Consider the following 25,207-nt stretch of genomic DNA (forward strand, 5'->3'; position numbering starts at 1 on the left):
AGTTTTATCTAGCCCTTCAAGTGGCTAGTTTTCCCAAAGACTGGTTCCATAACGACCAGTATAGTTCAGTTTCACAGAACTAGCCCCTGACGGCTGGTTTCAGAGTATTTTGTTCTCCTTCATCTTAGACGGATCACTGTTTTGATCTACTTGGAGTTACTGTGCAAAATCACTGTTCACTTTTACTGTTCATGTCCGGACGACACGCGCAGGATCACTGTTCAGATGCACTGTTCACTCACTGTTCAAGATTTGTCTGCCGACACTACAGTGCCGACAATCTTCTGTTCCAGATTGATGCTTTCACTGTTCAGACTGGCGCCAGACGTGCCTTTACTGTTTACTTTTTACTGTTTGCTTTTGACCGCATGAACGCGGCTCATGATTGTAATTTACTGTTTTTACTTTTGCTTAGCCTATATAACGGGCTCCCCTCCCCCATTGTAAGGCAGAGGTTTTGTAGAGGCTTTTGGAGAGGTTCCTTGAGACACTCTATCCTCCCGCCATTTCCCCTTCAGATTCTTCTTCTTCTTCTTATCCATTACTTCAGTAAGTCCTAACGCTTACTCCTGTAAAGGTTTTTATCACATAATCTATAACGATTATCTGTTTTCTGAGTTTAAGTTTTATCAACTACTTTTATCTTCAGTTGTTTATTTTGATTATATATTTGTCATACCGCCATCTTGGACGGTTCTATTGCTTTGATTTACAACTGCTTATTTTCTGCATCTATTATCACCTCCCCTTACCCCTGCATCTATATGCATCCTGCGCTTCCCCCTTTCCCCTTTTGGTATCAGAGCCATAAGAGTTGTCGGTCTCTTTTGCTGCCTTGATTATACATCTTCTCTCTTTTTCCCCCCCTGAGTGCATAGTCTTTCTCCCCTCCTTTTTATTTACCCCCTGTTAAACCTTCTCTGTGTCGAGATCCTAGTCTGCTTTAGGCTCCTCCACCCCGTCGGTACAGTTTCAAGTGACCACCCCGTCACCTCAGTTTGCGAACCTGTAAGTCCCGTTGAAAGCCCAGGAGAGGCGTGTTAGGGCATTAAGTAGGTGCTGAGGGCTAGGCCAAGGGTATGCGTCACCTGTACGGCAGGCCAAGGGTATGCGTTGAGAGTAGAGTTGCCCAGGAAGAACCCTACATACAGAGACTGTTTACACAGTGTGTGAGTACCTAGGATGAGATCCTTTAAGACTTCACCCAGTGAGTGATTTTGAGTTTAGTTTGTGTGTCATAATGTGGAGATCTAATTCTTTTGTTAGCTCTAATTCCGGTTTGCCACCGGACGTGGTTAACTATGAAAACATTTTGGTTGATGGTGATAATGATTTCAGTAAGTGGAACATTCCCAAGCTGGACGCTAGGGATGTCTACAACACTACTTGGTTTCAATCTTCTTTTAAGATTCAATATTCTGTCAAAACTGTTGAACAGACCTTTCCGGTCTCGGGTAATAATCAGACTATTACCTTGTTCAGCAAGCGTTTTGTTAATGATGCTCTTGCTAAAAAATACAGATTTTTGCATATTGGTTCTGTCCAAGTTGCAGTCAAATCTTTGACTCGACTCGGTATTAATGCTTCTGTTTTGCTTTGTTTGCGTGATGCTCGTTTTCTTGATTTTAAAACTAGCATTATTGGTTTAATTCAGTCATCTTTATTTGGTGGTCCTGTCCACTTTGATGTTTTCCCAAATATGTCTCTGAGTTTAACCGATGTTCATATTCTGAAAGCACTAACGCTGAATATTCTCACATCTGGTTATAATATGGAAGAAGGTAGCCATCCTGTGGCTGTCATCTATCGTATTTATTACAAGTTGATGAAAACAAATCTTGATCCAAGTGCTGTGATTAAGAATACAGGCGAATCAACTTTGTTGATTCAGAGTTCTACTCAGAATGCTCATATTAAAACTCCAAAAATGATTCGATGGGCTGAGATTAACCTCCCCAACGAATGGCTTTTGGAAGGTGTTGCAAAACCTTCTCGAGTAGTTAACAATGCCTCTAATCTTGATTACATCCAACAGTATATGGATGGATCTGTTAAAATCAATTTTGCTGATTTGGGATATTCAAACAGAATTGAACGTCCCCTGTTGATTAACGAACGAAGGAATTCTTTTGTGGGTTCAACGACCTCAGAAGGACTCCGTCGTAGAGATAAAGATGTTGACGAATCACTTGACGATTCTCCTCATCGTCATCCCACAGTTAATCCTGGTTTGAAACTCAAAGGAATTTCTACCGATTCCCAAGTTTCATCTGCTTTTTATTCTACGAAAAATCATCCCCTAACGGATGACGATCGTGGATCTCTTTCTCCTTCTGCTTCTGATTTTGTTGCTCCTATTCCCCCGAGTTTTCCCCACCAGTGTAATGTTATCACTGCTCATATCAGAGATTTCTTCTCTGTCATTGATTGGTCTGCTTTGAACAAAGATTTCTCTTCAAAAGAAAATCGTGAGTTGCGGCATGATTACCGTGCCAAATATTCTCAAAAGGAACGAGATCGTATCAAGGTCCAATGGGCTGAAGCTATGATCGAGTCCCAGACTCACATTTTGTTTTTTGATTTTCTTCAAAAACATTTTCTGGACGAAAATGATTTGAACGTTGTCAAAAAGAAGTTTGTCAAAGAGGATAAATCTGTCATCAGATCTTCCCATCCTCCTACTGAAAACACTCTTCTTGATGTCAACAACATGGTTGTTAAGTGTTCCCCTTTCAAAACTCATGATAAGGACCCTATCACTAACGATAGGAGAATCATCGAGCAATCAGAAAACCCTATGATTTCTCTCACAGATTTGTCAAAACTTTCTTATCAAAAGACCTCCCAGGAAAACCTTGAGAAAATTGACAAATTCCTTTCTGAGTTCTCTAAAGATAGTGCTAGTTCTTCTGAACAAGACATTAGCACCAAAACCCAATCTCTTTCCGATTCTGAAAATTCCTCTCAAGAATCCGATGACTCTAACGTCAGAATTCTTGAACAAAACTTTGGTAAGATTGAAATGGAATCTAACTTCCAAAGGATCTTTAACGGATCTGTCAATCCTACAAAAGATTTTGAGTATGCCCTTCTTAATAAAATCAACTATGATTGTATTAGTACTTGTTCTGTTCTTACCAAGCACAAGGAACAAAATAATACTAAAACATCTCCTGAAAAAACTTTGGAAAATTTTTCAAAACAAAAATCCAAAGAAGTTACGATCTCAGATTTAAAATACGAGATTCGTAATATCAGGAAAGATATGGTCGATTTAAAAAAGAATAAGCATCTCCTTATCCCTACTTCTAAAAAACCCCATCTTGTCAATTTAATCAACAAAGTGGTTCCCCCCAAATGGCATTCTAACGTGCATATCATTCTTTCTCCTGATTTTACTCTTGATGTTATTGCTCTAATTGATTCTGGTGCTGATTTGAATTGTATCCAAGAAGGATTAATTCCCAGCAAATTTTTTGAAAAATCCACAGAACGGCTGCATTCAGCCAGTGGAGAGAGGTTAAATATCAAGTATGAACTAAACAATGTTCATGTTTGTCAAAACAATGTCTGTTTTCATATCCCTGCTGTTTTGGTCAAGAACATGACTGATAAAGTCATTCTTCGTTTACCTTTCATTGCTATGCTTTACCCTTTAACAATTGATGACACTGGTGTCTCGACTGTTAAGATGGGATTTGAAATAAAATTTCCTTTTGCCACTAAATCCGAAATTGATAACGGTTGTTTAAATTTAGTCTCTGCTAAGCATAAACAACTCAATTTCCTCAAACAAGAATTAAGGTATAAGAAGATTGCTGAACAGCTCTCGGACGAGCTTTTGCAATCAAAAATTTCTGCTTTCAATACCTTGATTGTTGACTCTGTTTGTTCTGATTTTCCTAATGCTTTTTGGCATAGGAAAAAGCATATTGTTTCTTTACCGTATGTTAAAGATTTTTCTGAAAACAAAATTCCAACTAAAGCTAGGCCCATTCAAATGAATGCCGAAACTTTAGAATTTTGTCAAAAAGAAATTGCTGATTTGATTGCTAAGGGTATTATTCGTAAGAGTAAGTCCCCTTGGTCCTGTGCTGCTTTTTATGTCATGAAAAATGCTGAGTTAGAACGAGGTGCCCCAAGGTTAGTCATTAACTACAAGCCCCTCAATGATGTGTTAGAATGGATTAGGTATCCCATCCCCAATAGGAAGGATTTGGTCAGTCGTCTGAACGACGCTGTTGTCTTCTCTAAGTTCGATTTAAAATCGGGATTTTGGCAAGTCCAGATTAAGGATAGTGATAGGTACCAAACGGCCTTTACTACCCCTTTTGGTCACTATGAGTGGAATGTTATGCCTTTTGGTTTGAAAAATGCCCCGAGTGAGTTCCAGAATATCATGAACGATATTTTTAACCCATTCAGTCATTTCACTATTGTTTACATTGATGATGTTCTTGTTTTCTCTAAGTCCATCGATGAACACTGGAAACATTTGAAATCGTTCCTAGAAACTATTCGATATAACGGGCTTGTTGTTTCTGCCAAGAAGATCAAACTCTTCCAAGATAAAATCAGATTTCTTGGGTTTGATATTTCTAAAGGTCAGATTCGTCCTATTGACAGGGCGATTCAATTTGCGGATAAATTTCCTGATGTCATCTCTGAGAAATCTCAACTCCAACGATTTCTTGGTTCTTTGAATTATATTGCTGATTTCTACAAGGATTTGCGAAAACATTGTAAACCTTTATTTGAAAGGTTGCAAGGCAATCCTCCCCCTTGGTCAGTTGTCCATACTGCTCTTGTCAAAGAAATCAAACTCCATGTCAAGACTCTCCCTTGTCTAGGCATCCCTTCTGATAATTCTTTCGAGATTGTTGATACTGACGCCTCTGAAATTGGCTTTGGAGGTATTCTCAAACAAGTTGTTCCATCAGAATCTAACCCAGAATCTTCTGAACAAATTGTTCGGTTTCATTCTGGATCATGGAATTCTGCGCAAAGTAATTATAGTACTATTAAGAAAGAAATACTTTCTGTTGTTTTGTGCATTACTAAATTTCAGTCTGATTTACTCAATCAAAAATTTCTTTTAAGAATTGATTGCAAATCAGCCAAGTATATTTTGAAAAAAGATGTTGAAAATATTGCATCAAAACAGATTTTTGCCAGATGGCAAGCTATTTTGAGTGTTTTTGATTTTGATATTGAATACATCAAAGGCTCAAACAATTCAATACCTGATTTTCTTACCCGTGAATTCTTGCAGTGCCACAATGGCCAGCAACAAGGGAAAGGAAAAGGTTAATCCTGTTTTGAAGCCTTGTCCTTCCATTCCATCCCACTTGACATGATTCCTCTTGATTTTCTTGGAGAACCCGTGACCCATACTTCATGTGTTTTTGGGAAATCCCCACTTATTGTCCAGTCAGATTCTTCTGCATTTCATGGTTATATTCCTCCTGTTTCAGATTCCCAGACGGAATCCAGCTCCCAACCTGGTTCTCAGACGGAACCAAATTCTAACCCAATTGTTTTATCCTTCCCTTGGGTTACCCTACCATTTTCTCAATATTTGTTTTCTTCCCAAGATCTCTCCAGGACTCCTGGACAGTTAGCCTTCAATTATTTCCCTGCTCATTTTCATTGGATTCCTGAGCATCCTCTGAAAGATTTGCTTTTTTTCACTAATATACTGGTCAAAACCAGTTCTATCAAATTTAGGTCTATTCCCAAAAAAGACAACCCTTTAACGGCTGTTGGGACTATTGCCTATATTGTCAAATTCATTTCCGTTGAAGAATGGGGCTCCCACCCATCTCAACTTCTTCCCTCTTCCAATTCTCCAGTTTGCTTTTCATATTATGATTATGTCAATGCCTGGTTTCGCTTTATGCTTTACCAGAACCCTGAGTCCAAACACTTCTGGTTCATTACTTTCATTGAAGATTTCAATTGCCTGCTTCCCCCTTGGTTCAAACATTGGTGGGATTATTTTGGCCTAACAATTGATGTTTTTCCTGATCCTCTTGTTTATGCTTTTCACCTATTCTCTTCTCATGTTGGCTGTAAAGGCTTTATTGCCCATTACAACCCTATTTTTTCTCCCATGCTTTATTTTGCCAGAGAATTCAGAATTCCTTGGTTTCTCAAATGGAAATATGCCAGAAATCAAGAAAAGATTGAAAGACGCTGGTTTCAATGCAAAACTTGGACAATGTCTCCAAAAATTGGTCCCATTGTTAAAAAAGTTGAGCTTATGACTCGCAGATATGATGCCATTGTGCCATATTCTGCACCTAATCCTCCTCCTGTCCCCAAATATTGTTCTATATATATATATATATATATATATATATATATATATATATAAAATAGAGGCATGTGCATTTACATATATAAACACGTGCACATTCACATTATATCATAAAAATAGCTGAGTTCTTCCTTAGAGAGCGTAGAAGTGACATGTATCATGAACCCATACTTTTTAAACACTGAAAAACTGAAACGGTCACTAAATTCGCTTAATTAATGCTATGGCGTTTGATATGCCTAATTAACCCCCTCTTTATTTTTATTTTTTTTTTGAAGAAATTCGTGGTATCTTATTGCAAAGAATCAAATAGAAGGAGTAATTGCTCATTCAAAACAATATCATAGGTACAATCTGAAAAATTATCCAACCATACCCTATCTATGACATGTTGCACGGCCATCTTAGCCAAAAAATGGGCTGCAGCATGATAGGACGCTAACGCCTCACCCGTGGTGGGCTCCAAAAATCCCGGTTTGGTGAGACTCGATCCTTGCTGCTAGCAGCTTCCCTGTCCAGTCCCTCACCACTCTGCCAATCCCCACTTGCCCTTTCTCCTTATTTATTGCTACATCCCAGTTCGTTTTGTGCCACCCTTCAGTAAGAGCCGTCCATGAAGAACGGATTTGTACTTCCTGTCTTGCTGTCGGTCAAGTAGTATCCAACTGGGCTTTTTTAAAATCATCCATTTAGTCAGTGTCAAATTAGCTGTCATTATAGTATTAAGTGTTAAGAATTTTTTTTTTAGTTTAATTCAAGAATTTTCCTTAAGTTCGAAAATTTAACACTATTTTCTCAAAATTTACTACTCTCCAAAACTATAGAAGGACAAAATTTAAAATTTTAAAAACATACTATATTAACTACTCATAGTCGGCCATATAGGTATTGCATGCATTAATATTCTAAATAAATTAGCCATAATTGGTTGGCTAACAAAACAGTGAAGAAAAAAACCTACAAGTCAGCTGAAATATCACATTACTCTCTTAGATTGGCTATTTCGACCTTTCTCTCTCTAGGGTTTGAAAAATATCTTAAATTGTGAAATCAAGAGCATCCAGAAGGGAAATTCAAGAGAAGAAAAAAGTGTTTAAGTACATAATTTTATTTTGTTTTGTTTTGTTTAATTTTGTAGTTGTGGAGATTAAATTTGACGTTGATGGTTTCTATTTAATCGAAAATTTTGTTGCTTTGATGCATCTTTGTGTTTTATGTTGTTTGATAATTAGATTCCATATATTCTCTTTACTATTTTTTTTTTCTTTATACTTTTCATTTGAAATCATGTATACTTATGGGAACAAATTTTCATAAAAAAAAAAAAGAATAAAAATTGTTTTATTTTCCTCTGTATTTTTATTTTTTTATTTTTTTTTTAATGTTCAAAATTATATCCATTTTATTTGCATTGAAATATTATAGATATCCCACTAAGGGTGCGTTTGAGATTGCGATTTCGCAAGAATAATTTGCGTTTTTAAAATATACTGCAAAACGTAAAGTTTTGGCATTGCGATTTAAAAAACACTTAATTTAAAATAAGAAAAAAAAAATATACAATTTCTATAAGGAGTTTAGGGGGTGCTTATTGGAAAAAGCGCGAATTTTAAATCAAAATCGCGATTTCTCATAACAAATATTTGATAAAAAAAAAAAAAAAAAAAATTAACTTGTTTTACCAAACACCTTTACAATTTAAAAAGTAGTGATTTCAAAAACGCAATTTTTAAAATCGCACTTATTGAAACCACAGTCCCAGACAATATTAAAGATTCCTGCTAATTTTCTATTAATGCTTTGATAATTGTAATCCATGTATTCTTCCTGCTATTTTTTTCTTTACACTTTTCATTTTAAACCATGTATACCTATGTGAACAAAGATTTAAAACAAAAATTAAAACATATTTTAATTTCTCTCTATTCTCACATTTTTAAAAATGTATACTTATTCTCATTCAGAGGTCACATGTGACAATTGATTACAAAAATAAGTTAAAGATTCATAATCTAATTTGAGATATGGGAAGGAAAATTCTTCATGAAGAGTCATCTAAATATTCAGGAAAACACAGTAGATTATGGTTTCATGAGGATGACTTAAAAGTTCTACACAAATGCATGGTAAGGCACATGCATTTACATTTATGAACACAAGCACATGTACATAATATTCATGTTATGTAGGTACGTATGAGAGATTTTCCTTTTTGCCAATCATGCTTCATAGTTTTGAATAGTGTATTATTATAACTCGTAACTGATTTACCTTTAAATTCAAAACTTTTCTAAAACAAGTAAGGTAGTTTACAACATTAAAATGGCATACAATCACGTTTTAAGCAAATCATATAATGTTCAAATCACTTTAGTGTTCTTTTTTAAATTATGGTGAGAATATATAAGCATACCCTAGTTCAAAGTTATTTTAGATTTTCATAAGATGAGGATGTGTGTTGCTAATCCAACTATCTATTTTGCTAGGGATCTGAAACAGTCGAGGGTCTCATCTTAAATCTCTCTGTACTTGAAGATGTACATATGAAAACTGAAGCATTTACAAATATGAAGAATTTGAGATTGCTCCAAATCAATTCTCTACTTCTTATGGGATCTTATGAACATCTCTCTGAAGAGCTAAAATGGTTTTGTTGGCATAAGTGTCCTTTGAAATTTCTACCACAGAATTTTCATCTAGAGAACCTTGTTATTCTTGACATGCAACATAGTAATGTCAAACAAGTTTGGAAGAAGAAGAAAGTATAACAAATCTTACATTGCTTCTCTCTCTCTCTCTCTCTCTCTATGTTAATGTTAAATATATAATTAACAAGAAATTTGTTTTTGTTTTTGTTTTATTTATTTTGTTTCACAGATTTTGAACAAGTTGAAGGTTCTTAATCTCAGCAATTCCAAAGATCTCACTAGAGCACCAGACCTCTCACAAGTGCCACAATTAGAGATACTAATACTTGAAGGTTGCACATGCTTGGTTAAGGTTCATGAGTCTATTGGATGTCTCAAAAAACTTGTTTTATTGAATTTTAAGAATTGCATGAACCTCAAGGACCTTCCGAGAAGCATTTTTAACTTAGTATCTCTTGAATCTGTTGACTTGTCTGGTTGTTCAGCACTTGAAAAGTTACCAGAGGCAGAGGGGAATGTTATGGATTTAATGAAGCTAATTAGGGATGAAACTCCTATTTATCAACTACCATCCTCCTTTGGTGTTTTGAAGAATCTCAAATATTTATCGTTAGATGGATGTAGTCGTCTCACTGAATTACCAAACTTCTTACAAGCCCCACATCTGGAGAGACTGGGACTTAAAGGTTGTATGGGTTTGGTTGAGATTCATGAGTCAATTGGATATCTTAGAAGACTTGTTTCATTGAGTTTAAACAATTGTATGAACCTCAAGGACCTTCCAAGAAGCATTTTTAACTTAGAATCTCTTGAATCTTTTGACTTGTCTGGTTGTTCAGCACTTGAAAAATTACCAGATGGGAATATGATGGATTTAACGAAGCTAATTAGGGATGAAACTCCTATTTATCAACAACCATCCTCCTTTGGTGTTTTGAAGAATCTCAAATATTTATCGTTAGATGGATGTAGTTGTCTCATTGAATTACCAAACTTCTTACAAGCCCCACATCTGGAGACACTGAGACTTCAAGGTTGTATGGGCTTGGTTGAGCTTCATGAGTCAATTGGATATCTCAGAAGACTTGTTTCATTGAATTTAAACAATTGTATGAACCTCAAGGACCTTCCAAGAAGCATTTTTAACTTAGAATCTCTTCGATTTTTTGACTTGTCTCGCTGTTTAGCACTTGAAAAGTTACCAGAGGGAAATATGATGGATTTAATGAAGCTAATTAGGGATGAAACTCTTATTTATCAACTACCATCCTCCTTTGGTGTTTTGAAGAATCTCGAAGTTTTATCATTAGATGGATGTAGTAGTCTCACTGAATTACCAAACTTCTTACAAGCCCCACATTTGGAGAGACTTGGACTTAAAGGTTGTACGGGCTTGGTTGAGATTCATGAGTCAATTGGATATCTGAGAAGACTTGTTTCATTGAATTTAACAAATTGTACGAACCTCAAGGACCTTCCAAGAAGCATTTTTAACTTAGAATCTCTTAAAACTTTTGACTTGTGTGGCTGCTCAGCACTTGAAAAGTTACCAGAGCAATTGGGATATATGATGGATTTAACGAAGCTACTTATGGATGAAACTACTAGTTATCAACAACCATCCTCCTTTGGTGTTTTGAAGAATCTCGAAGATTTATTTTTTGATGGATGTAGTTGTCTCACTGAATTACCGAACTTTTTACAAGCCCCACATCTGAGGAGACTGCGACTTAAAGATTGTACAAGTTTGGTTGAGATTCATGAGTCTATTGGACTTTTAAAGAGAATTGTTCTACTTGATTTAGAAAGATGCAAGAACCTTAGGAATCTTCCTGACAACATTGTTAACTTAAAATCTCTTGAATATCTTACTTTGTCTTGCTGCTTAAAACTTGAAAAGTTACCAAAGAAATTCGGCAGTTTGACAGCTTTAATGAACCTCTGTGCAAACCAAACTGCTATTAAACAACTACCAATCTCAATTGGTCTTTTGAGGAATCTTGGTAAGATATATTTATCTGGATGTGGAGGACCATCCTCATCATTGACATCACCAAAAAGCTCCAACCGCATAAGATTATTACCTTCTATTTCTGGATTATGTTCTTTGACATTTCTAAATCTCAGTGGACAGAATTTGTGTGAAGATGATATTCCCTTTGAATTTGGATGTTTATCTTCACTCATAGAATTGGATTTATCAAGAAACAATTTTCGGAACCTAACTAGTTGCATCAGCTGCCTTCCTAAATTATCTCGTTTCTGTTTGAATGAGTGTATTGCTCTTCAATCAATTTCACTCCCTAGAAGTGTAGTGCAGTTTGAAGCACTTGGTTGCACATCATTGGAAAGAATCTTAAATTTGAAGAACGGGAAATCCAAATATTTTAGCCTGAATAATTGCCACAAACTGATTGAGATTCAAAATTTGAGGAGTTTTAAGTCTGTTTTCATGGGAAGGTGCAACAATCTAGCATATGATTTTAAGAAGAGTGTTCTCCAGGTTCTCTCTCTTCTCTTCTCTTCAATCTCTTCTCTACTCTTTTCTTCTCTTCTCTTCTCTCTCTCGTTATATGACGTAAACACTTTTTTACACTTTTTTGAAATAGATGATGTGCAAGCCTGAAGCGCAATATTATGGCAGTTCCGTTTGTCTCCCCGACATTGAGATTCCAAATTGGTTTAGCCATCAGACAACCGGTTCTTTAATATCTTTTCGTGTACCTTCGTTTTTCGCTGGTCAAATCAGCAATTTGCTTCTATGCGTTGTTTATGCAGCAAACACGGAAGGACCCACAGACTTTGACTTCATGTGCACATGCCGAAATAAAACTAGACACCCCCAAGACCCCCTCTCGTTGAGGTCTTCTTCAGCTTATTTTGATATCTCTGAAGATCATATATTTGTAGACGTGATGCCATTTAATCGAATTAGATTTGAGATGAAAAGTGGAGACGAAATAGAGGTGTCAGTCGAAGTTATGGTTTTTCCTGGGCAACAGAGTGAAGTGAAGAAGCGTGAAATACAAGTGAAGAAGTGTGGAATCCATCTACTATTTGATGACCCAAATGTTGGAGATGGTGACATCTCTGAAAGTGAGGATCGACGATTGTACAATTGGTACCCATGCCTCACCAAATCCAGACCACAATCCCCCCTCCCAACTATATGGTAGCCACACCCACACATCCCTTTGATGCTTTTTTTTTTTTTTTTTTTTTTTTTTTTTTTTTAATGATATAAATTATATAATATATATTTATTAATAAATAATGTTCACATTACTTCTCAAACGTATATTAATGGTTCATCTTGTTTTGCATTGTGATTTGTGCAAGACTTTATTTACAAAATTTTATATTTATAAAATCAAATAAATTTTTTATTCTTTCTTTTTCTTAGTTTCGAGCGGCCGTTGCGGATAAAAAAGCGAATTGGTAAAATGCATGCATGAGAAACCGTTTCCTGCTGTCAATCAAATTCCCTCACAGACCGCATCTGTCTGCCATACGCCGCTCTTGGCTCGCCTACCCAAAGATCAAGCAGACGACTCAAGTCAGAGGAAATTGATTGAACTGAAATGTGGGTATGGAAAAATTGTAAGTAGTTTTGTAATTTTTATTTATTTTCGCTTAAAACATTGTAGTCTCTTTGGACAGTGAGGTACTGGGCTACATTTTTAGAGGGATTAAGTTGATGTTAATTTTATGGCAGCAATTTGTATTGCAGGAAATTGTTTCCTGAATTCTTGTTTCTTCTGGGTTCTCAAATTGCAGGGCTTTCATGATCAAAGTTGACTTTAAGTAAGTTATATATCCACCTTACTTTGATTGAGGTTTGTTTAATAACAACTTAAGCTATGAGATATTCTTGTACGAAGATTTCCTTTAAACTACTTTCACTAGAGTTATTGGTATCCACGCAATCACCTTTCTTGAAAAAGGTTCTGTATTTGCTTCGAGGAATCACTACAACTGTTATTGTCACAAAAAACCATTGTAGACTTGCAAAACATGTTTCGAGGAAATATTGAGTAAACTGTTCTTGGATTCACAGGCAAACGAGATATAATCTTCCTTTGATGATCGTCTCAGGCACTATGCTACTAAACGTACAGTTGAAAAAGGTAAGAGATGCATGAATAATATGAAGAATTTGTTTGTCTTAAAGATGCTCCAATGGATTATGTATTGTACATTCTCATATTGTAAGTTTTCGTTTGATCTTTATTGTTGAAGATTATGTTGTCAATTGTTAAAGGTAAAATCCAAAAGGAACTATTTTTCTCTGAAGGGAAGTTGGGGTTTCTTCTAATGATATGTTAGCCTCTCTCACTAGCAACAATGGGGATATTGTACAACTGTGGACATTGCAATTTCCTATTCTGGAAAAGATAGTCCGAAATATATCAACAAGCTCTCTCCAACTCTCGGAACAATTTGCTGGGAAATTCTGGAAATCTTTATGCAGCTTTTGAAATCTTTTTGTAGTTTCTTAGGAAAGACAGGGTTTGCTTTTGTTCCCCCCTTCCCCCTTTATTATAATGTCTTCAAGCATCAATCAAGTTGGATTTCAGTACTTGTATAATATTTAGCTAAATTTTGTCAATTCTAAGTCTTGCCTCCTATTTTTCTGATTAGGTTTTTCATTGGACACCAAAATGTTTTGTTATATCACATTTCTATAGTAAATTGGTTCATTTTTGCTTTTTTGCTCTGCATGTTTTTCTTATTCATATTTAAATTGGTAGGCATGGTTTGAAAACAGCATGGGCATTATAATGTGTTACTATTCGTGTTAGGATTGGTGTTGACAAGTGGTTACTTGTTCCTTCCATGTAGGATGTGTTTTCCATTGGTGATTGCAATGGGTTTCTTGAAAGTACTGGAAAACCAACCCTTCCAGCTTTGGCTCAGGTAAGTTACTTGTATGAACAGCTTTTGTTATAAAGATATTAGTAATCTTCTTTTGGCAAACTATTAAAGTCAGAGATATCCCAGATGACTGCAGATTTGTGTTATTTGCATATTTCATGAATAAATAATATCCACATCACACATGTTTTTGGAAGGTCAAGACAAGATGATTTTTTGTTCTGTTACGTTAAATTTAGGGTCTGACTTAAGTCTTTGTACTGCAAACCTCAAGGAGCTATCCCCATTACAAAATAGTGTGATGCTTGATATCTGTTGTTATGCAAACATAACTAAATATGCTATTATATTTCTCTTTGGCCGGCAATTTTGGTATTGGCTCTTTAATATGCCTCCTTTTGAGTTTTCAGGGTTGCTGAGTGACAGGAGAAATATCTATTGCATCTATTAAATATGATTGGTAAAGCTGGTGGAGGTCATGCCAATGGAGCATGGAACTCGGAGATCCATTTGTTTACGAGCATCTTGGAAGCATGGCAACCATTGGCAAATACAATGCTCAATCTCGTAGGTCTTAGGCAGAGCAAGGTGAGTTTCTAATCACTCCTGGGCCTTATCTGTTGAGATATTAAGTTAAATTGGACCATGGACTGATGCAACAGCATTTTTGCAGGAGGCCAAAGGATTATCCATGGCAGGATTTGTCGGTTGGTTTATTTGGCGGTCAGCATATTTGACTCGTGTTTTAAGCTGGAGGAACAGATTTTATGTGGCAATCAACTGGCTCATACAACCTTGGTGTTTGGTCGTGACATTTGCAGAATCTAGATTTTGGAATTAAAGGTATCTTTATCTTCGTGATCGCTGGATGGCTGGTTTGCAGGGTGTATTCTACTGCAGTTAGGCCTGTTAAAATTATATTTTTGGTTACTACTTTCAGGTAAGCAGTCATGGCACGTTTCCTTGGGATATGTTGAGCAAAGTGCAAATGAGTATGTCGACTGCCTTCATGGTGTGAGTCCATTTGAATTCGAAGATTTGATAATAATGGACGTTTTTCTGGCACAGGCGTGAAGTGAAGAATACAGTGAACAAGACTACGATGAATACCTATTGTTGTTTTTGTTTTACTCCCATAACAACCCACATACTTTTCTTAATAAAGTTTAGGTGCAGCTTATATGATACATACAATTAAGATTTTTTTTTTTATTTGACCTCCCATGTATCTGTTCGTTCATATTGAAGTTGGCTGTTGTTTTTAAGCCCTGTTTTAGTTTCTTCAAGTATCATCTATTCTCCCAAGCTTTTGGAATTGATACTTGTCATGAGTCCTTGTACTTTTAAGGTTATATAGATGGCATATATTTCACAGAGCTCCTCCTGGCCCCAAAATTGCTTCAGCAGAAAATAAGAAAGGTGTTCATACAGAGTGCATTTTGGAAATCCCCACATGCTGTTAGAGCAATAACTTCTTATTCGATATGTATTCTTGTGCTCCTTTTCTACTGATCTTATGTTTCTTGATTGCCCCATTTTGTGATCCTTCTATGGTTGAGCAGGTAACATTTATATATATGTTTGCTCCTTTTCTCCCAAAATTAATGCTCCTGCGAAGGGAAAATTTATTGCATTTGCATAAAATAGTCATTATGCAAAAAGTTGTTGGTAGAGATCAGTTTTTATGGTTTTGTTGACGAGATATTGTTGATATCTAATGAAAGACTTGAACCATTCAATGAGGCGTCTTTGGACAATTGATTCATATCAAGAACAAAAGTGATCTCCGATTGGAAGTGCATGTTCAATTGGTTTATCATGACAATTCAATCCCCCCCTGCTCAATTCTCTTGATGCCTAGGCCTAGCCAGCTTTTTCTTATCTTTTGGAAATTAATAAATTAGCCCATGTGTTGTCACGTCCTACAGTGGAGAGACCTCAATTGAAGAGGGAAGAGGGAGAGGGAAGAGGGAAGAGGAGGGACATCAATTTCATTGACCAAAATGGACAGCTAGGATGCACCACGTGGAGGGCTATTCATGCGTGAAACGTGGCACCCGCATTTGAAAAATTCAACTCCTATCTTGAGATTATCTTCAGTTCTGTTAAATAAGCATTTTGAATTTTTCAATTTGCTTTAAAAAAACATAAAAACAGCATACTAAATCATAAACATCTATATCAAGACCAAAAGCAGTGAAAAGAATATATAACCAAATTCTTGTGAGAAACATATATATATATATATATATATATATAATGGACACATCATTTTATTATATTAATTTGTATGAATTAACTACAAACCCGTTTGAAGAATTTCTGTCTATATATGATTAAACGCTCAGAAATTCTTCAACCACCATATTTTTTTTTCTTATCTTTTTCAATTACAAGTCACTCTATATCATATTCAATTATGTTTAATAATTCTTTTACATTATTCAAATCCAAAGTAGTTGAGATTTGCAATTTCATAATTTTTTTAATAATCCTCTCTCCCTCTCTCCTTGACTTTCCCTCCTCTCAAGCCAAAATCTCTCCTCCAATTAAAAAAAAAAAAAAAAAAAATCAATCTGGAAACTCGCATTATGAGGAGGATAAATGTATTTTCTTACATTCAGAAAATTAAAGTATTTATAAAAATAGTCGACTTCTGTATTGTGTACGAACGCGTCGACTTAGAAATTATGTTTAATAATTAATTCGCATTATTCAAATCAAAATTGTTTGAGCAAGTTACGTTTTTACGAAGACTTTCAACCCAAAAATGAAGCCGCAAATGAAGACGGTACCCTTTTCAAGCATTTTTAAAAAACACTCAAATCCTATATATATATATTTAATTTACGCATTCAATGGATGATAGGGTTTAACTTTAGACTTTCTAACTTCAACTACAATCCAACTCTCTTTCTGCTTGCCTTGACAAATTTTTTTTTTTTTTTTTTTTTTGTTAAAAAAAAAAAAAATCAGCAAAAATAAAAATATGAAATTATTAGAAAGTTGAGATATTAGCCCATGCCACTAATATATCCATTAAAGAATCATCATCATCATCGTCGTGTCCTCTTTAGTAGCGTGAGCTTAGAGGATCCAAAAATAACTGAGGAAGAAAAAGAATGAATTGTCATCAAAAGAAATTGGATTTTGATATATTTTCAGTAAATGATCTTTCTCATTTTTCAATTTACTTTCCAAAAATATCCTCCTCTTAAGTTGCCCAATATGCCTCATTTTTCAGTCCAATCAAACTCGACCACAAGAAGCATCTTGTCTTCCATGGCTACTCCAACCATTTCATCATCTTTTGAATCTGGTTGGGATTACGATGTCTTTCTAAGTTTCAGAGGTGAAGACACCCGCAAGAACTTCACCGATCATCTTTACTCTGCCTTGGTGGGACAAGGAATCATCACCTTCCGAGATGACGAGGAGCTTTCAAAAGGAGAGAATATCTCTACCAAACTTGTCAACGTGATTCGAAGATCAAGGATTTCTATTGTGGTTTTCTCCAAAGGCTATGCTTCTTCCAAGTGGTGTCTTGATGAGCTTGTGGAAATTGTGCACTGTAAGAATATCATAGACCACGCTAATCTTCTTCCCATCTTTTATCACGTGAACCCCTCGGATGTTCGAAATCAGACTGGAACTTTTGCTAAAGCTTTTGCTAGGCATGAAAAGCAGTTTCAAACAAGTATGGAGAGGGTGCAAAGCTGGAGAGTAGCCCTTATTGAAGCTACGAATTGTTCTGGGTGGGATCTAGAAAGCGCTGCAAAAGGGTATTATGCTATAGACTCTTGTGCTTTTTCATTCATTTCTTTGATTTCTTTTTCTGTCGGTTTCTTTTCTTTTCTTTTAATCTTAGCAAAAAAAAAAAAAAAAAAATGATAAATAGTAACATTAAGCTAAGTAGACCACAAGGGTGGTGGCTGAGTTGGTAGAAGAATTCCTTTCATTCTAGTGGTCGCGTGTTCGAATCCGCTTGCGGTAGTAGATGCGTGAACCAGATGCTATTTTGAAGGGGTTCTACTGGCTCACACCTTTGTGGGGTTGTGGTGACGGGCTTGCCTTCCCAGGCAGTAGCTATGGCTCAAACCGGACATTCCACAGCGGGTGGGAACCCCGATGGTAATGCCCAAGGGGGGAAACTACACTGGTCCCCCTTCCCACCTTTTTAATTAGAAAAAAAAAAAAAAAAAAAAAGCTAAATAGATCGAAGAGAATTAGTATTTGAGTTGAATCAGTTGATGGTTACCTCGTGGCCATTCTATCAATATATCAAGATCATGCCATTTAGAGACAAAATTTTTTTTTCCTAGAATTATCAAGTCTAGGATTGCTTTCTAGATAAAATATCGTACACTTGAGAGGAATGATATTGTAAATTTGTAATGGCATGTCAAAAATTTTTGACGTGTTTATTTAGCCACGTCAAAAATTATTGACGTGGCAAACATGAGTTACTGTTTGCCACGTCAATGAAGTCCCTGTTTTTTGTAGTGATACTTTTCATGAAACAGTTAATGAATTTTTCTACCGGAAGAAAAAATTGTTTCATGGCAGGTCAATAGGAGAAGAAATTATATAGAAATATATTTAAATGATTATTATCAATAAATTTGATAAAACCTACTTGTTTTGTCATGGTGTATTAGCCTTAAATGATTGAGATGATAACATCCTTATGTTGTCGATGAGTCATAATTTTATTTCTTTTCCTCTACATGTTCTTATTTTATTGTTTTTCATTTGAATTATAATGATTAGGTATGAATCAAGATTGATCCAAGAGATTATTGAAGAAGTTTTGTGTAGAGTGAACCCCGTCCGCTTGGATGTTGCCATACACCCAGTAGGAATACAATCTCGTGTTGAAGACATAAAAGCTTTATTAAATCTTGGAACAAATAACATTCGCATTGTGGGCTTCTATGGGATGGGTGGAATTGGAAAAACAACCCTAGCGAAAGCTGTCTATAACGAAATATGTCATGGATTTCAAGGAAGCAGCTTTCTATTAAATGTTAAAGAAAAATCAAAAGAGTCCAATGGTTTGGTTCATTTGCAAGAACAACTTCTTTATGATATCTTGCACAAGAAGAACTTGAATGTTTACAATGTTGATAGAGGGATAACTTTGATTAAGGAAAGAATTCAAGGAAAAAAAGTTCTTGTTGTTCTTGATGATGTGGATCACTTAGACCAATTACACGCATTAGTTGGAAACTTCAAGTTGTTTGGTCTAGGAAGTAGACTCATTGCAACAACTAGAGACGAACATTTGCTAAATCTACTTAAAGTAGATGAAAAATGTAAGGTTCAAGAATTGAATCATCGAGAGTCTCTTCGACTTTTCAAGTGGCATGCCTTCAAGATGACCCACCCAATAAAAGAATACATGGATCTTTCGGTTAGTATAGTGAAGTATACTGGAGGACTTCCCTTGGCTCTTGTGGTTTTGGGTTCTTCTTTATTTGAAAAAAGTGTTGACGTATGGAAAAGCAAGTTGAAAAAATTACAAAAAATTCCTGACACAGAGATTCAGACCAAACTGAAAATTAGCTACGATTCATTGGATGATGTTGTGACAAAGGACATATTCCTTGATATTGCATGTTTCTTTATTGGTATGGAGAAAGAATATGTCATCAAAATACTGGATGAATGTGATTTATTTGCAAATGATGGACTCAAAATTCTCATTCAAAGGTCCCTTGTGACAATTGATGATAATAAGTTGAGGATGCATGATCTAATTCGAGATATGGGGAGAGGGATTGTTCTTGCAGAATCACCTCGTAATCCAGGAAAACGAAGTAGATTGTGGTTCCACGAGGATATCTTAAATGTACTAAGCCAACATATGGTAAGAGGTACATGCATTTATATATACACAAATGCACACCTACATCAATACATAATATAAGTTAGTATGCATGAGAATTTTTAGTTTTATCTTTTTGCCAAGCATACATCAATACATAATATAAGTTAGTATGCATGAGAATTTTTAGTTTTATCTTTTCACCAAGCATGCATCATAATTTGAATAATATATCAACATATCTTGTAACTAAATGATCTTAAATTCTCTAAATCAAGTCAACAATTGATACTTCACAACATTTCAAAGTTACACAATCACGTTTTAAACAACTTTAATTATGTCTAAGGGTCTGTTTGGATTTGTGATTTCAAAAAGTGCGACTTAAAAATAGCAATTATAAAATGTGCTATTTGAAAACATGATTTTTAAAAAAGCTGTTAAGCGTTTAGCAAAATTTCAATTTGGTCTTTAAAATCACAATTTAACCTTTAAAATTGTTCGTTTTCAAAAAAATACTTCTTTACCTTTTTAAATCGCAATTTTTGTAAGAATGCAATCTCAAACAATTTATTTTCTGTGATTTGGTTTAAAATCACACTTTTTTGTCTATCAAATCGCTATGTGAAACGCACCCTAAATTACTTTAGTATTTTTTTTAAAAAATATATATATCATGAGAATATATTGGACTACTCTAGTTCAAAGTTATTCTAGCTTTACACATGATGAGGACATGTGTTACTCATCAAACCTTTTATTTTGCCAGGGTTCAAAAAAAGTGGAGGGTCTCACCTTTAATCTTCCTGCACCTGAAGATCTACATTTGATCACTGAAGGATTTGCAAATATGAATAATTTGAGATTGCTCCAAATCAATGATGTACATCTCATTGGATCTTATGAATATCTTCCTAAAAAGCTAAAATGGCTTTGTTGGCATAAGTGTCCTCTGGAATCTCTGCCACAAAATTTTCATCTAGAGAATCTTGTTATTCTTGACATGCAACATAGTTATGTCGAACAAGTTTGGAAGGAGAAAAAAGTAAAACAAATCTTACATTATTGTTGTTGTTGTTGTTTTTTTTTTTTTCTCCCCGTTAATGTTAAATGTATAACTAATAAGAACTTTTTTTCTTTCTTTATTTTGTTTTCACAGAATTTCAACAAGTTGAAGGTCCTTAATCTGAGCAATTGCAAATGTCTCACCACATTACCAAACTTCTCACAAGGCTCACAATTGGAGATATTAATACTTGAAGGTTGTACAAGCTTGGTTCAGGTTCATGAGTCCATTAGTTATCTCAAAAGACTTGTTTCATTGAATTTAAAGAATTGCACAAATCTAAAAGACCTTCCAAGAAGCATTTTTAACTTAGAATCTCTTGAAACTCTTGACTTGTCTGGCTGCTTAGCACTTGAAAAATTACCAGAGAAACTACCATCATCCTTTGGTGTTTTGAAGAATCTTAAAACTTTATCATTATATGGATGTAGTCGTCTCATTAAATTACCAAACTTCCTACAAGTCCCACGTCTAAAGAGTTTGGTACTTGAAGGTTGTACAAGCTTGGTTGAGATTCACGAGTCCATTGAACTTCTAAAAGGACTTGTTTTGCTGGATTTACAAAGATGTGAGAGCCTTAGGAATCTTCCAAGTAGCATTTCTAACTTAGAATCTCTTGAAACTCTTGACTTGTCTGGTTGTTTAGCACTTAAAAAATTACCAGAGCAACTACCATCCTCCTTTGGTCTTTTGAAGAATCTCAAAACTGTATCATTACGTGAATGTAGTCGTCTCACCAAATTACCAAACTTACAATCCCCACATCTAGAGAGACTGATACTTGAAGGTTGTACAAGCTTGGTTGAGATTCACGAGTCTATTGGACTTCTAAAAAGACTTGTTTTACTGAATTTACAAAGTTGTAAGAAGCTTAAGAATCTTCCAAATAGCATTTCTAACTTGGAATCTCTTGAAACTCTTAACTTGTGGATGTGCTATAGTCTTGAAAAGTTACCGGAGCAATTGGAAAATATGACGGCTTTAAAAGAGCTGGATGCGGGGCTCACTGCTATTAAGCAAGTACCATCCTCTTTTAGGCTTTTGACGAATCTCGAAAGTTTAAGATTTTTTGGATGTGTATGTCTCATCGAATCACCAGAGTTCTCAGAAACCTCATGTCTAAAGGAACTGTCATTTGAGGGTTGTACAAGCTTGGTTGAGATTCACGAGTCCATTGGACATCTAAAAGGACTTAAATCACTTAATTTAGGAAGGTGCAAGAAGCTTAGGAATCTTCCAATTAGTAGCATTTCTAACTTAGAATCTCTTAAAGTTCTTATGTTGTCTGTCTGCATAGAACTTGACAAGTTACCAAAACAATTGGAGAACATGAAGGCTTTATGGAAATTGACTGCATATGGAATTCGCATTGGATCTGGAGGACCAAAATCGTCCTTGCGTCTTTTGAGTACTCTCAATGTTTTAACATTACATGGATGTGGAGGACCGATATCATCCAAAAGCTCAGACCACATGAGTTTGTTACCGATCTCTGAATTATGTTCATTGGCAGAACTAGATCTTAGTGACCGCAATTTGTCTGAAGATGAGTTTCCTAAATTTAAATGTTTATCTTCACTCAAAAGATTGAATTTATCAAGAAACGACTTTCGTAACCTACCTAATTGCATTAGCTGCCTTCCCAAATTACAGCATTTGGATTTGAATGAGTGTACTACTCTTCAATCAATTTCACTTCCCAGAAGTGTAATAGTTTTGGGAGCAAATGGGTGCACATCATTGGAAAGAATCTCAATTCTGACCAACCAGAGTTCAGGATCTTCTGACCTTGATAATCTGGACATACTGGATAAGATTTCCTCATCTTTTTACCTTGACAATTGCCACAAATTGGTTGATGTTCAAAATTTGGAGAGTTTGCGATGTGTACCAACTACTATTCGCATGGGAAACTGCAACAATCTATCATCTGATTTCAGGGAGAGTGTTTTACAGGTTCTCTCTCTTTCTCTCCTTCTCCTTTTCTCTCTCTCATTCTCATTTTAACACATTTTATGACACAAACACATTTTTTTTGAAATAGATGATGTGCAGCATGACACTTAACGTTAGTTGCGTTCTCCTCCCCGGAAGTGAGATTCCAAATTGGATTAGCCATCAGGCAATGGGTTCTTCAGTATCCTTCCGGGTGCCTCCGTTTATGGATGGTAAAATCGGTAAGGTGGTTTTATGCATTGTTTATGCAGTAAACAAGGAAACAGCAGAGTTGGGTCTTGGGGGTTTGTTCAGATGGAGATTATGTAATAAAAGTTCAGATGGAGACCAGTCCAACAATTGGGGCGACTGGGATGTCGTGGGACAAACTTCGGCTTATTTTGATATCTTTGAAGATCATATGGTTGCACAAGTGAGGGCTGATTCACTCTGGAGACGAAATAGAAGGGAGATGAAAGTTGGAGACGAAATAGAGGTCGCCTTCGATCTACAAATGTGGGGTATTAATGGAAGTATTGATCCGCAAATTATGTGTGGAATTGATCGGCAAATTATGGAAGTGAAGAGGTGTGGAGTCCATCTACTGGTTGATGAGCATTACCCAAATGTTAGAGATGACGACATCTCTGAAAGTGAGGATTCATGACAATCTGATTCCCATGCTCAATGCACTTGATGCCTAGCTTTTTCTTTATCTTTAATTTGGAAATTAATAAATAAAGATGATATTGCCATTGATCTTGAGAGATTATATATATTCACTCCAGTTTTTGGATTTATCATACAACAACCTTATTCCGCAACCTACCTTATTGCATAAGTCTCCTTCCAAAATTAAAATTTTTGACATTAAATCACTGTATGTCTCTTCAATCAATTTCAGGACTCCCTGTAATTGTAGTGAGCCTACTTGCATTTGGCTGCTCGTCAATGAAAAGACTCTCGATTTTTCTATTTAATAAATTGTTTAGTAAATGTGTTCGTTTCAGTTTCCTCCCTGGTAGTAAAATTCCAAATTGGTTCACCCATCAGAGAATTGGATATTCAATATCTTTTGATGTTCCTTCAATATCATCTCATGTACCTTCACTTTCAGAGGATGTAGTTTACATACGATTTATTTGAACTGTTTATGCAAAGGAGGACGAATCGGATCGGTTGATAAAAATTTGCGTGACTGTTGATAATAAAAGTAGAGGCTACTGCGCGACAGGTTATATATTGTGCCTGCAAGTTGCAACTGCAGAATATATACTGGCCCAATATTTCTCAAAAAGAATAGATGATCAGAGTACTCTTCGTCTTCAGAGATCCATCCATGTGGGAATAAATCAACGTTCCACATTGACTACTGTAGCAAGAGAAGGCTCGTATAGTCAAAAGAAGTTCCATTTTCACTCATTAATTTAATAAAAAGCAATAATGAGAAAACATCTTTCGAGTCAAAAAAACAAACGCGGAAGAAAGTGCATGAGAGAGTTCAATATAAAGTTGAATTAATATGATTGCAATAAGGAATCAAAAGGGTTTTAAATCTTCTTCTTTTTTGGTTTCACGGAGATAATTAAATAGGAGGAAACAATACAAGCTTTTTTCTGATTATTCTAAACAAAAATCTCTAATTAAATGTGTGCATATATATATATATATTATTTCAACTTTAGAATGGGAAAGCAGCCTCCACGCAATCAGTCATCACCACCGACCCAGCTGTAGATGATCTATTCCTTTATCTAAAGACTAACAAGTAAAAGCAAATTAAAGAGAAAGCTCCTACAAATTTCTCGGAGCTTTCTTCATCTTCATCTTCTGATCTATCTCTCTCTCTCTCTCTCTCGTTACCCAGAAATCCTAATCCTGAGTCTCGGCCATTAAACCCAGAATCCTCACATTTCTCACATCTCCCCTAATATTACCCACCAAACCACGATTTCTTTTTCAAACTACCCCCGCCATCCCTCTCTATCTACCACTCTACGAACCATATGGGCCAAAGCTTTAGTGTGATACGGCAAAGCTTGAAGCGGAAGCGGGAGCCAGAATCCGACGACCAAAACGAGGCTCGCAAGGTTCAAGTCGTCGAAGGCGCAAACGAAGACCGTACCGTTTTCAAGCCTTTTAAAAATCTCAAATCCTATATTGTATGTAATTTTCGCATTCAATGGATGATATGGTTTTAACTTTAGACTTTAACTTCAACTACAATCCAACTCTCTTTCTGCTTGCCTTGTTTCAATTTTAATGTTTGAGGAATCATGGTTTCTGCTACGAATTTCTTGTTGCCCTTTTTTCAATAATAATGGAGCAATTATATATGTTTTAAAAAGCATTAAAAAAAAAAAGAAAAAAAAATTATTAACAAATTCAGATATCACTGAATCATCATCATCATTATCGTGTCCTCTTGAGTAGCGTGAAACTTTGCTTAGAGGATATAAAAAGAACTGAAGAAGAAAAGTAATGAATAATCGTAAAACGAATTTGGACTTAGAATTATGTTTACTAAATCTTTTTCT

At 35.5% G+C, this 25,207-nt stretch overlaps 1 protein-coding gene and 1 pseudogene across 2 annotated transcripts in view; both read left to right on the forward strand.

Moving 5' to 3' along the window:
* Positions 1–15,292, forward strand: part of LOC132162960 (TMV resistance protein N-like) — a 38,321-nt pseudogene extending 23,029 nt beyond the window's left edge. Inside the window, exons 4-14 of the transcript XR_015912984.1 lie at positions 8,806–9,081; positions 9,197–10,001; positions 10,704–11,470; positions 11,577–12,139; positions 12,371–12,567; positions 12,698–12,771; positions 13,025–13,094; positions 13,810–13,884; positions 14,253–14,430; positions 14,516–14,685; positions 14,783–15,292. The product of XR_015912984.1 is annotated as a TMV resistance protein N-like (transcript). The remainder of the gene's footprint in view (positions 1–8,805; positions 9,082–9,196; positions 10,002–10,703; positions 11,471–11,576; positions 12,140–12,370; positions 12,568–12,697; positions 12,772–13,024; positions 13,095–13,809; positions 13,885–14,252; positions 14,431–14,515; positions 14,686–14,782) is intronic.
* A 1,832-nt stretch (positions 15,293–17,124) lies between these two features.
* On the forward strand, positions 17,125–23,337 carry LOC132162962 (TMV resistance protein N-like). Its single transcript, XM_088518769.1, has 6 exons — positions 17,125–17,624; positions 18,613–19,711; positions 20,439–20,714; positions 20,829–21,228; positions 21,523–22,691; positions 22,780–23,337. The coding sequence occupies exons 1-6, from the start codon at positions 17,125–17,127 to the stop codon at positions 23,335–23,337; spliced, it is 4,002 nt and encodes a 1,333-aa protein (XP_088374895.1).
* Positions 23,338–25,207: the final 1,870 nt, after the last annotated feature.

This window comes from Corylus avellana, chromosome 8 (assembly GCF_965113065.1).
Source record: "Corylus avellana chromosome 8, dhCorAvel1.hap1.2, whole genome shotgun sequence".
NCBI lineage: Eukaryota > Viridiplantae > Streptophyta > Magnoliopsida > Fagales > Betulaceae > Corylus > Corylus avellana.

Coding starts and splice junctions, on each gene's coding strand:
- LOC132162962 (XM_088518769.1), top strand. CDS start 17,125: ATGGCTACTCCAACCATTTCATCATCTTTTGAATCTGGTTGGGATTAC. Junction 17,625..18,612: donor CTAGAAAGCGCTGCAAAAGG/GTATTATGCTAT, acceptor TATAATGATTAG/GTATGAATCAAGATTGATCC. Junction 22,692..22,779: donor TCAGGGAGAGTGTTTTACAG/GTTCTCTCTCTT, acceptor TTTTTGAAATAG/ATGATGTGCAGCATGACACT.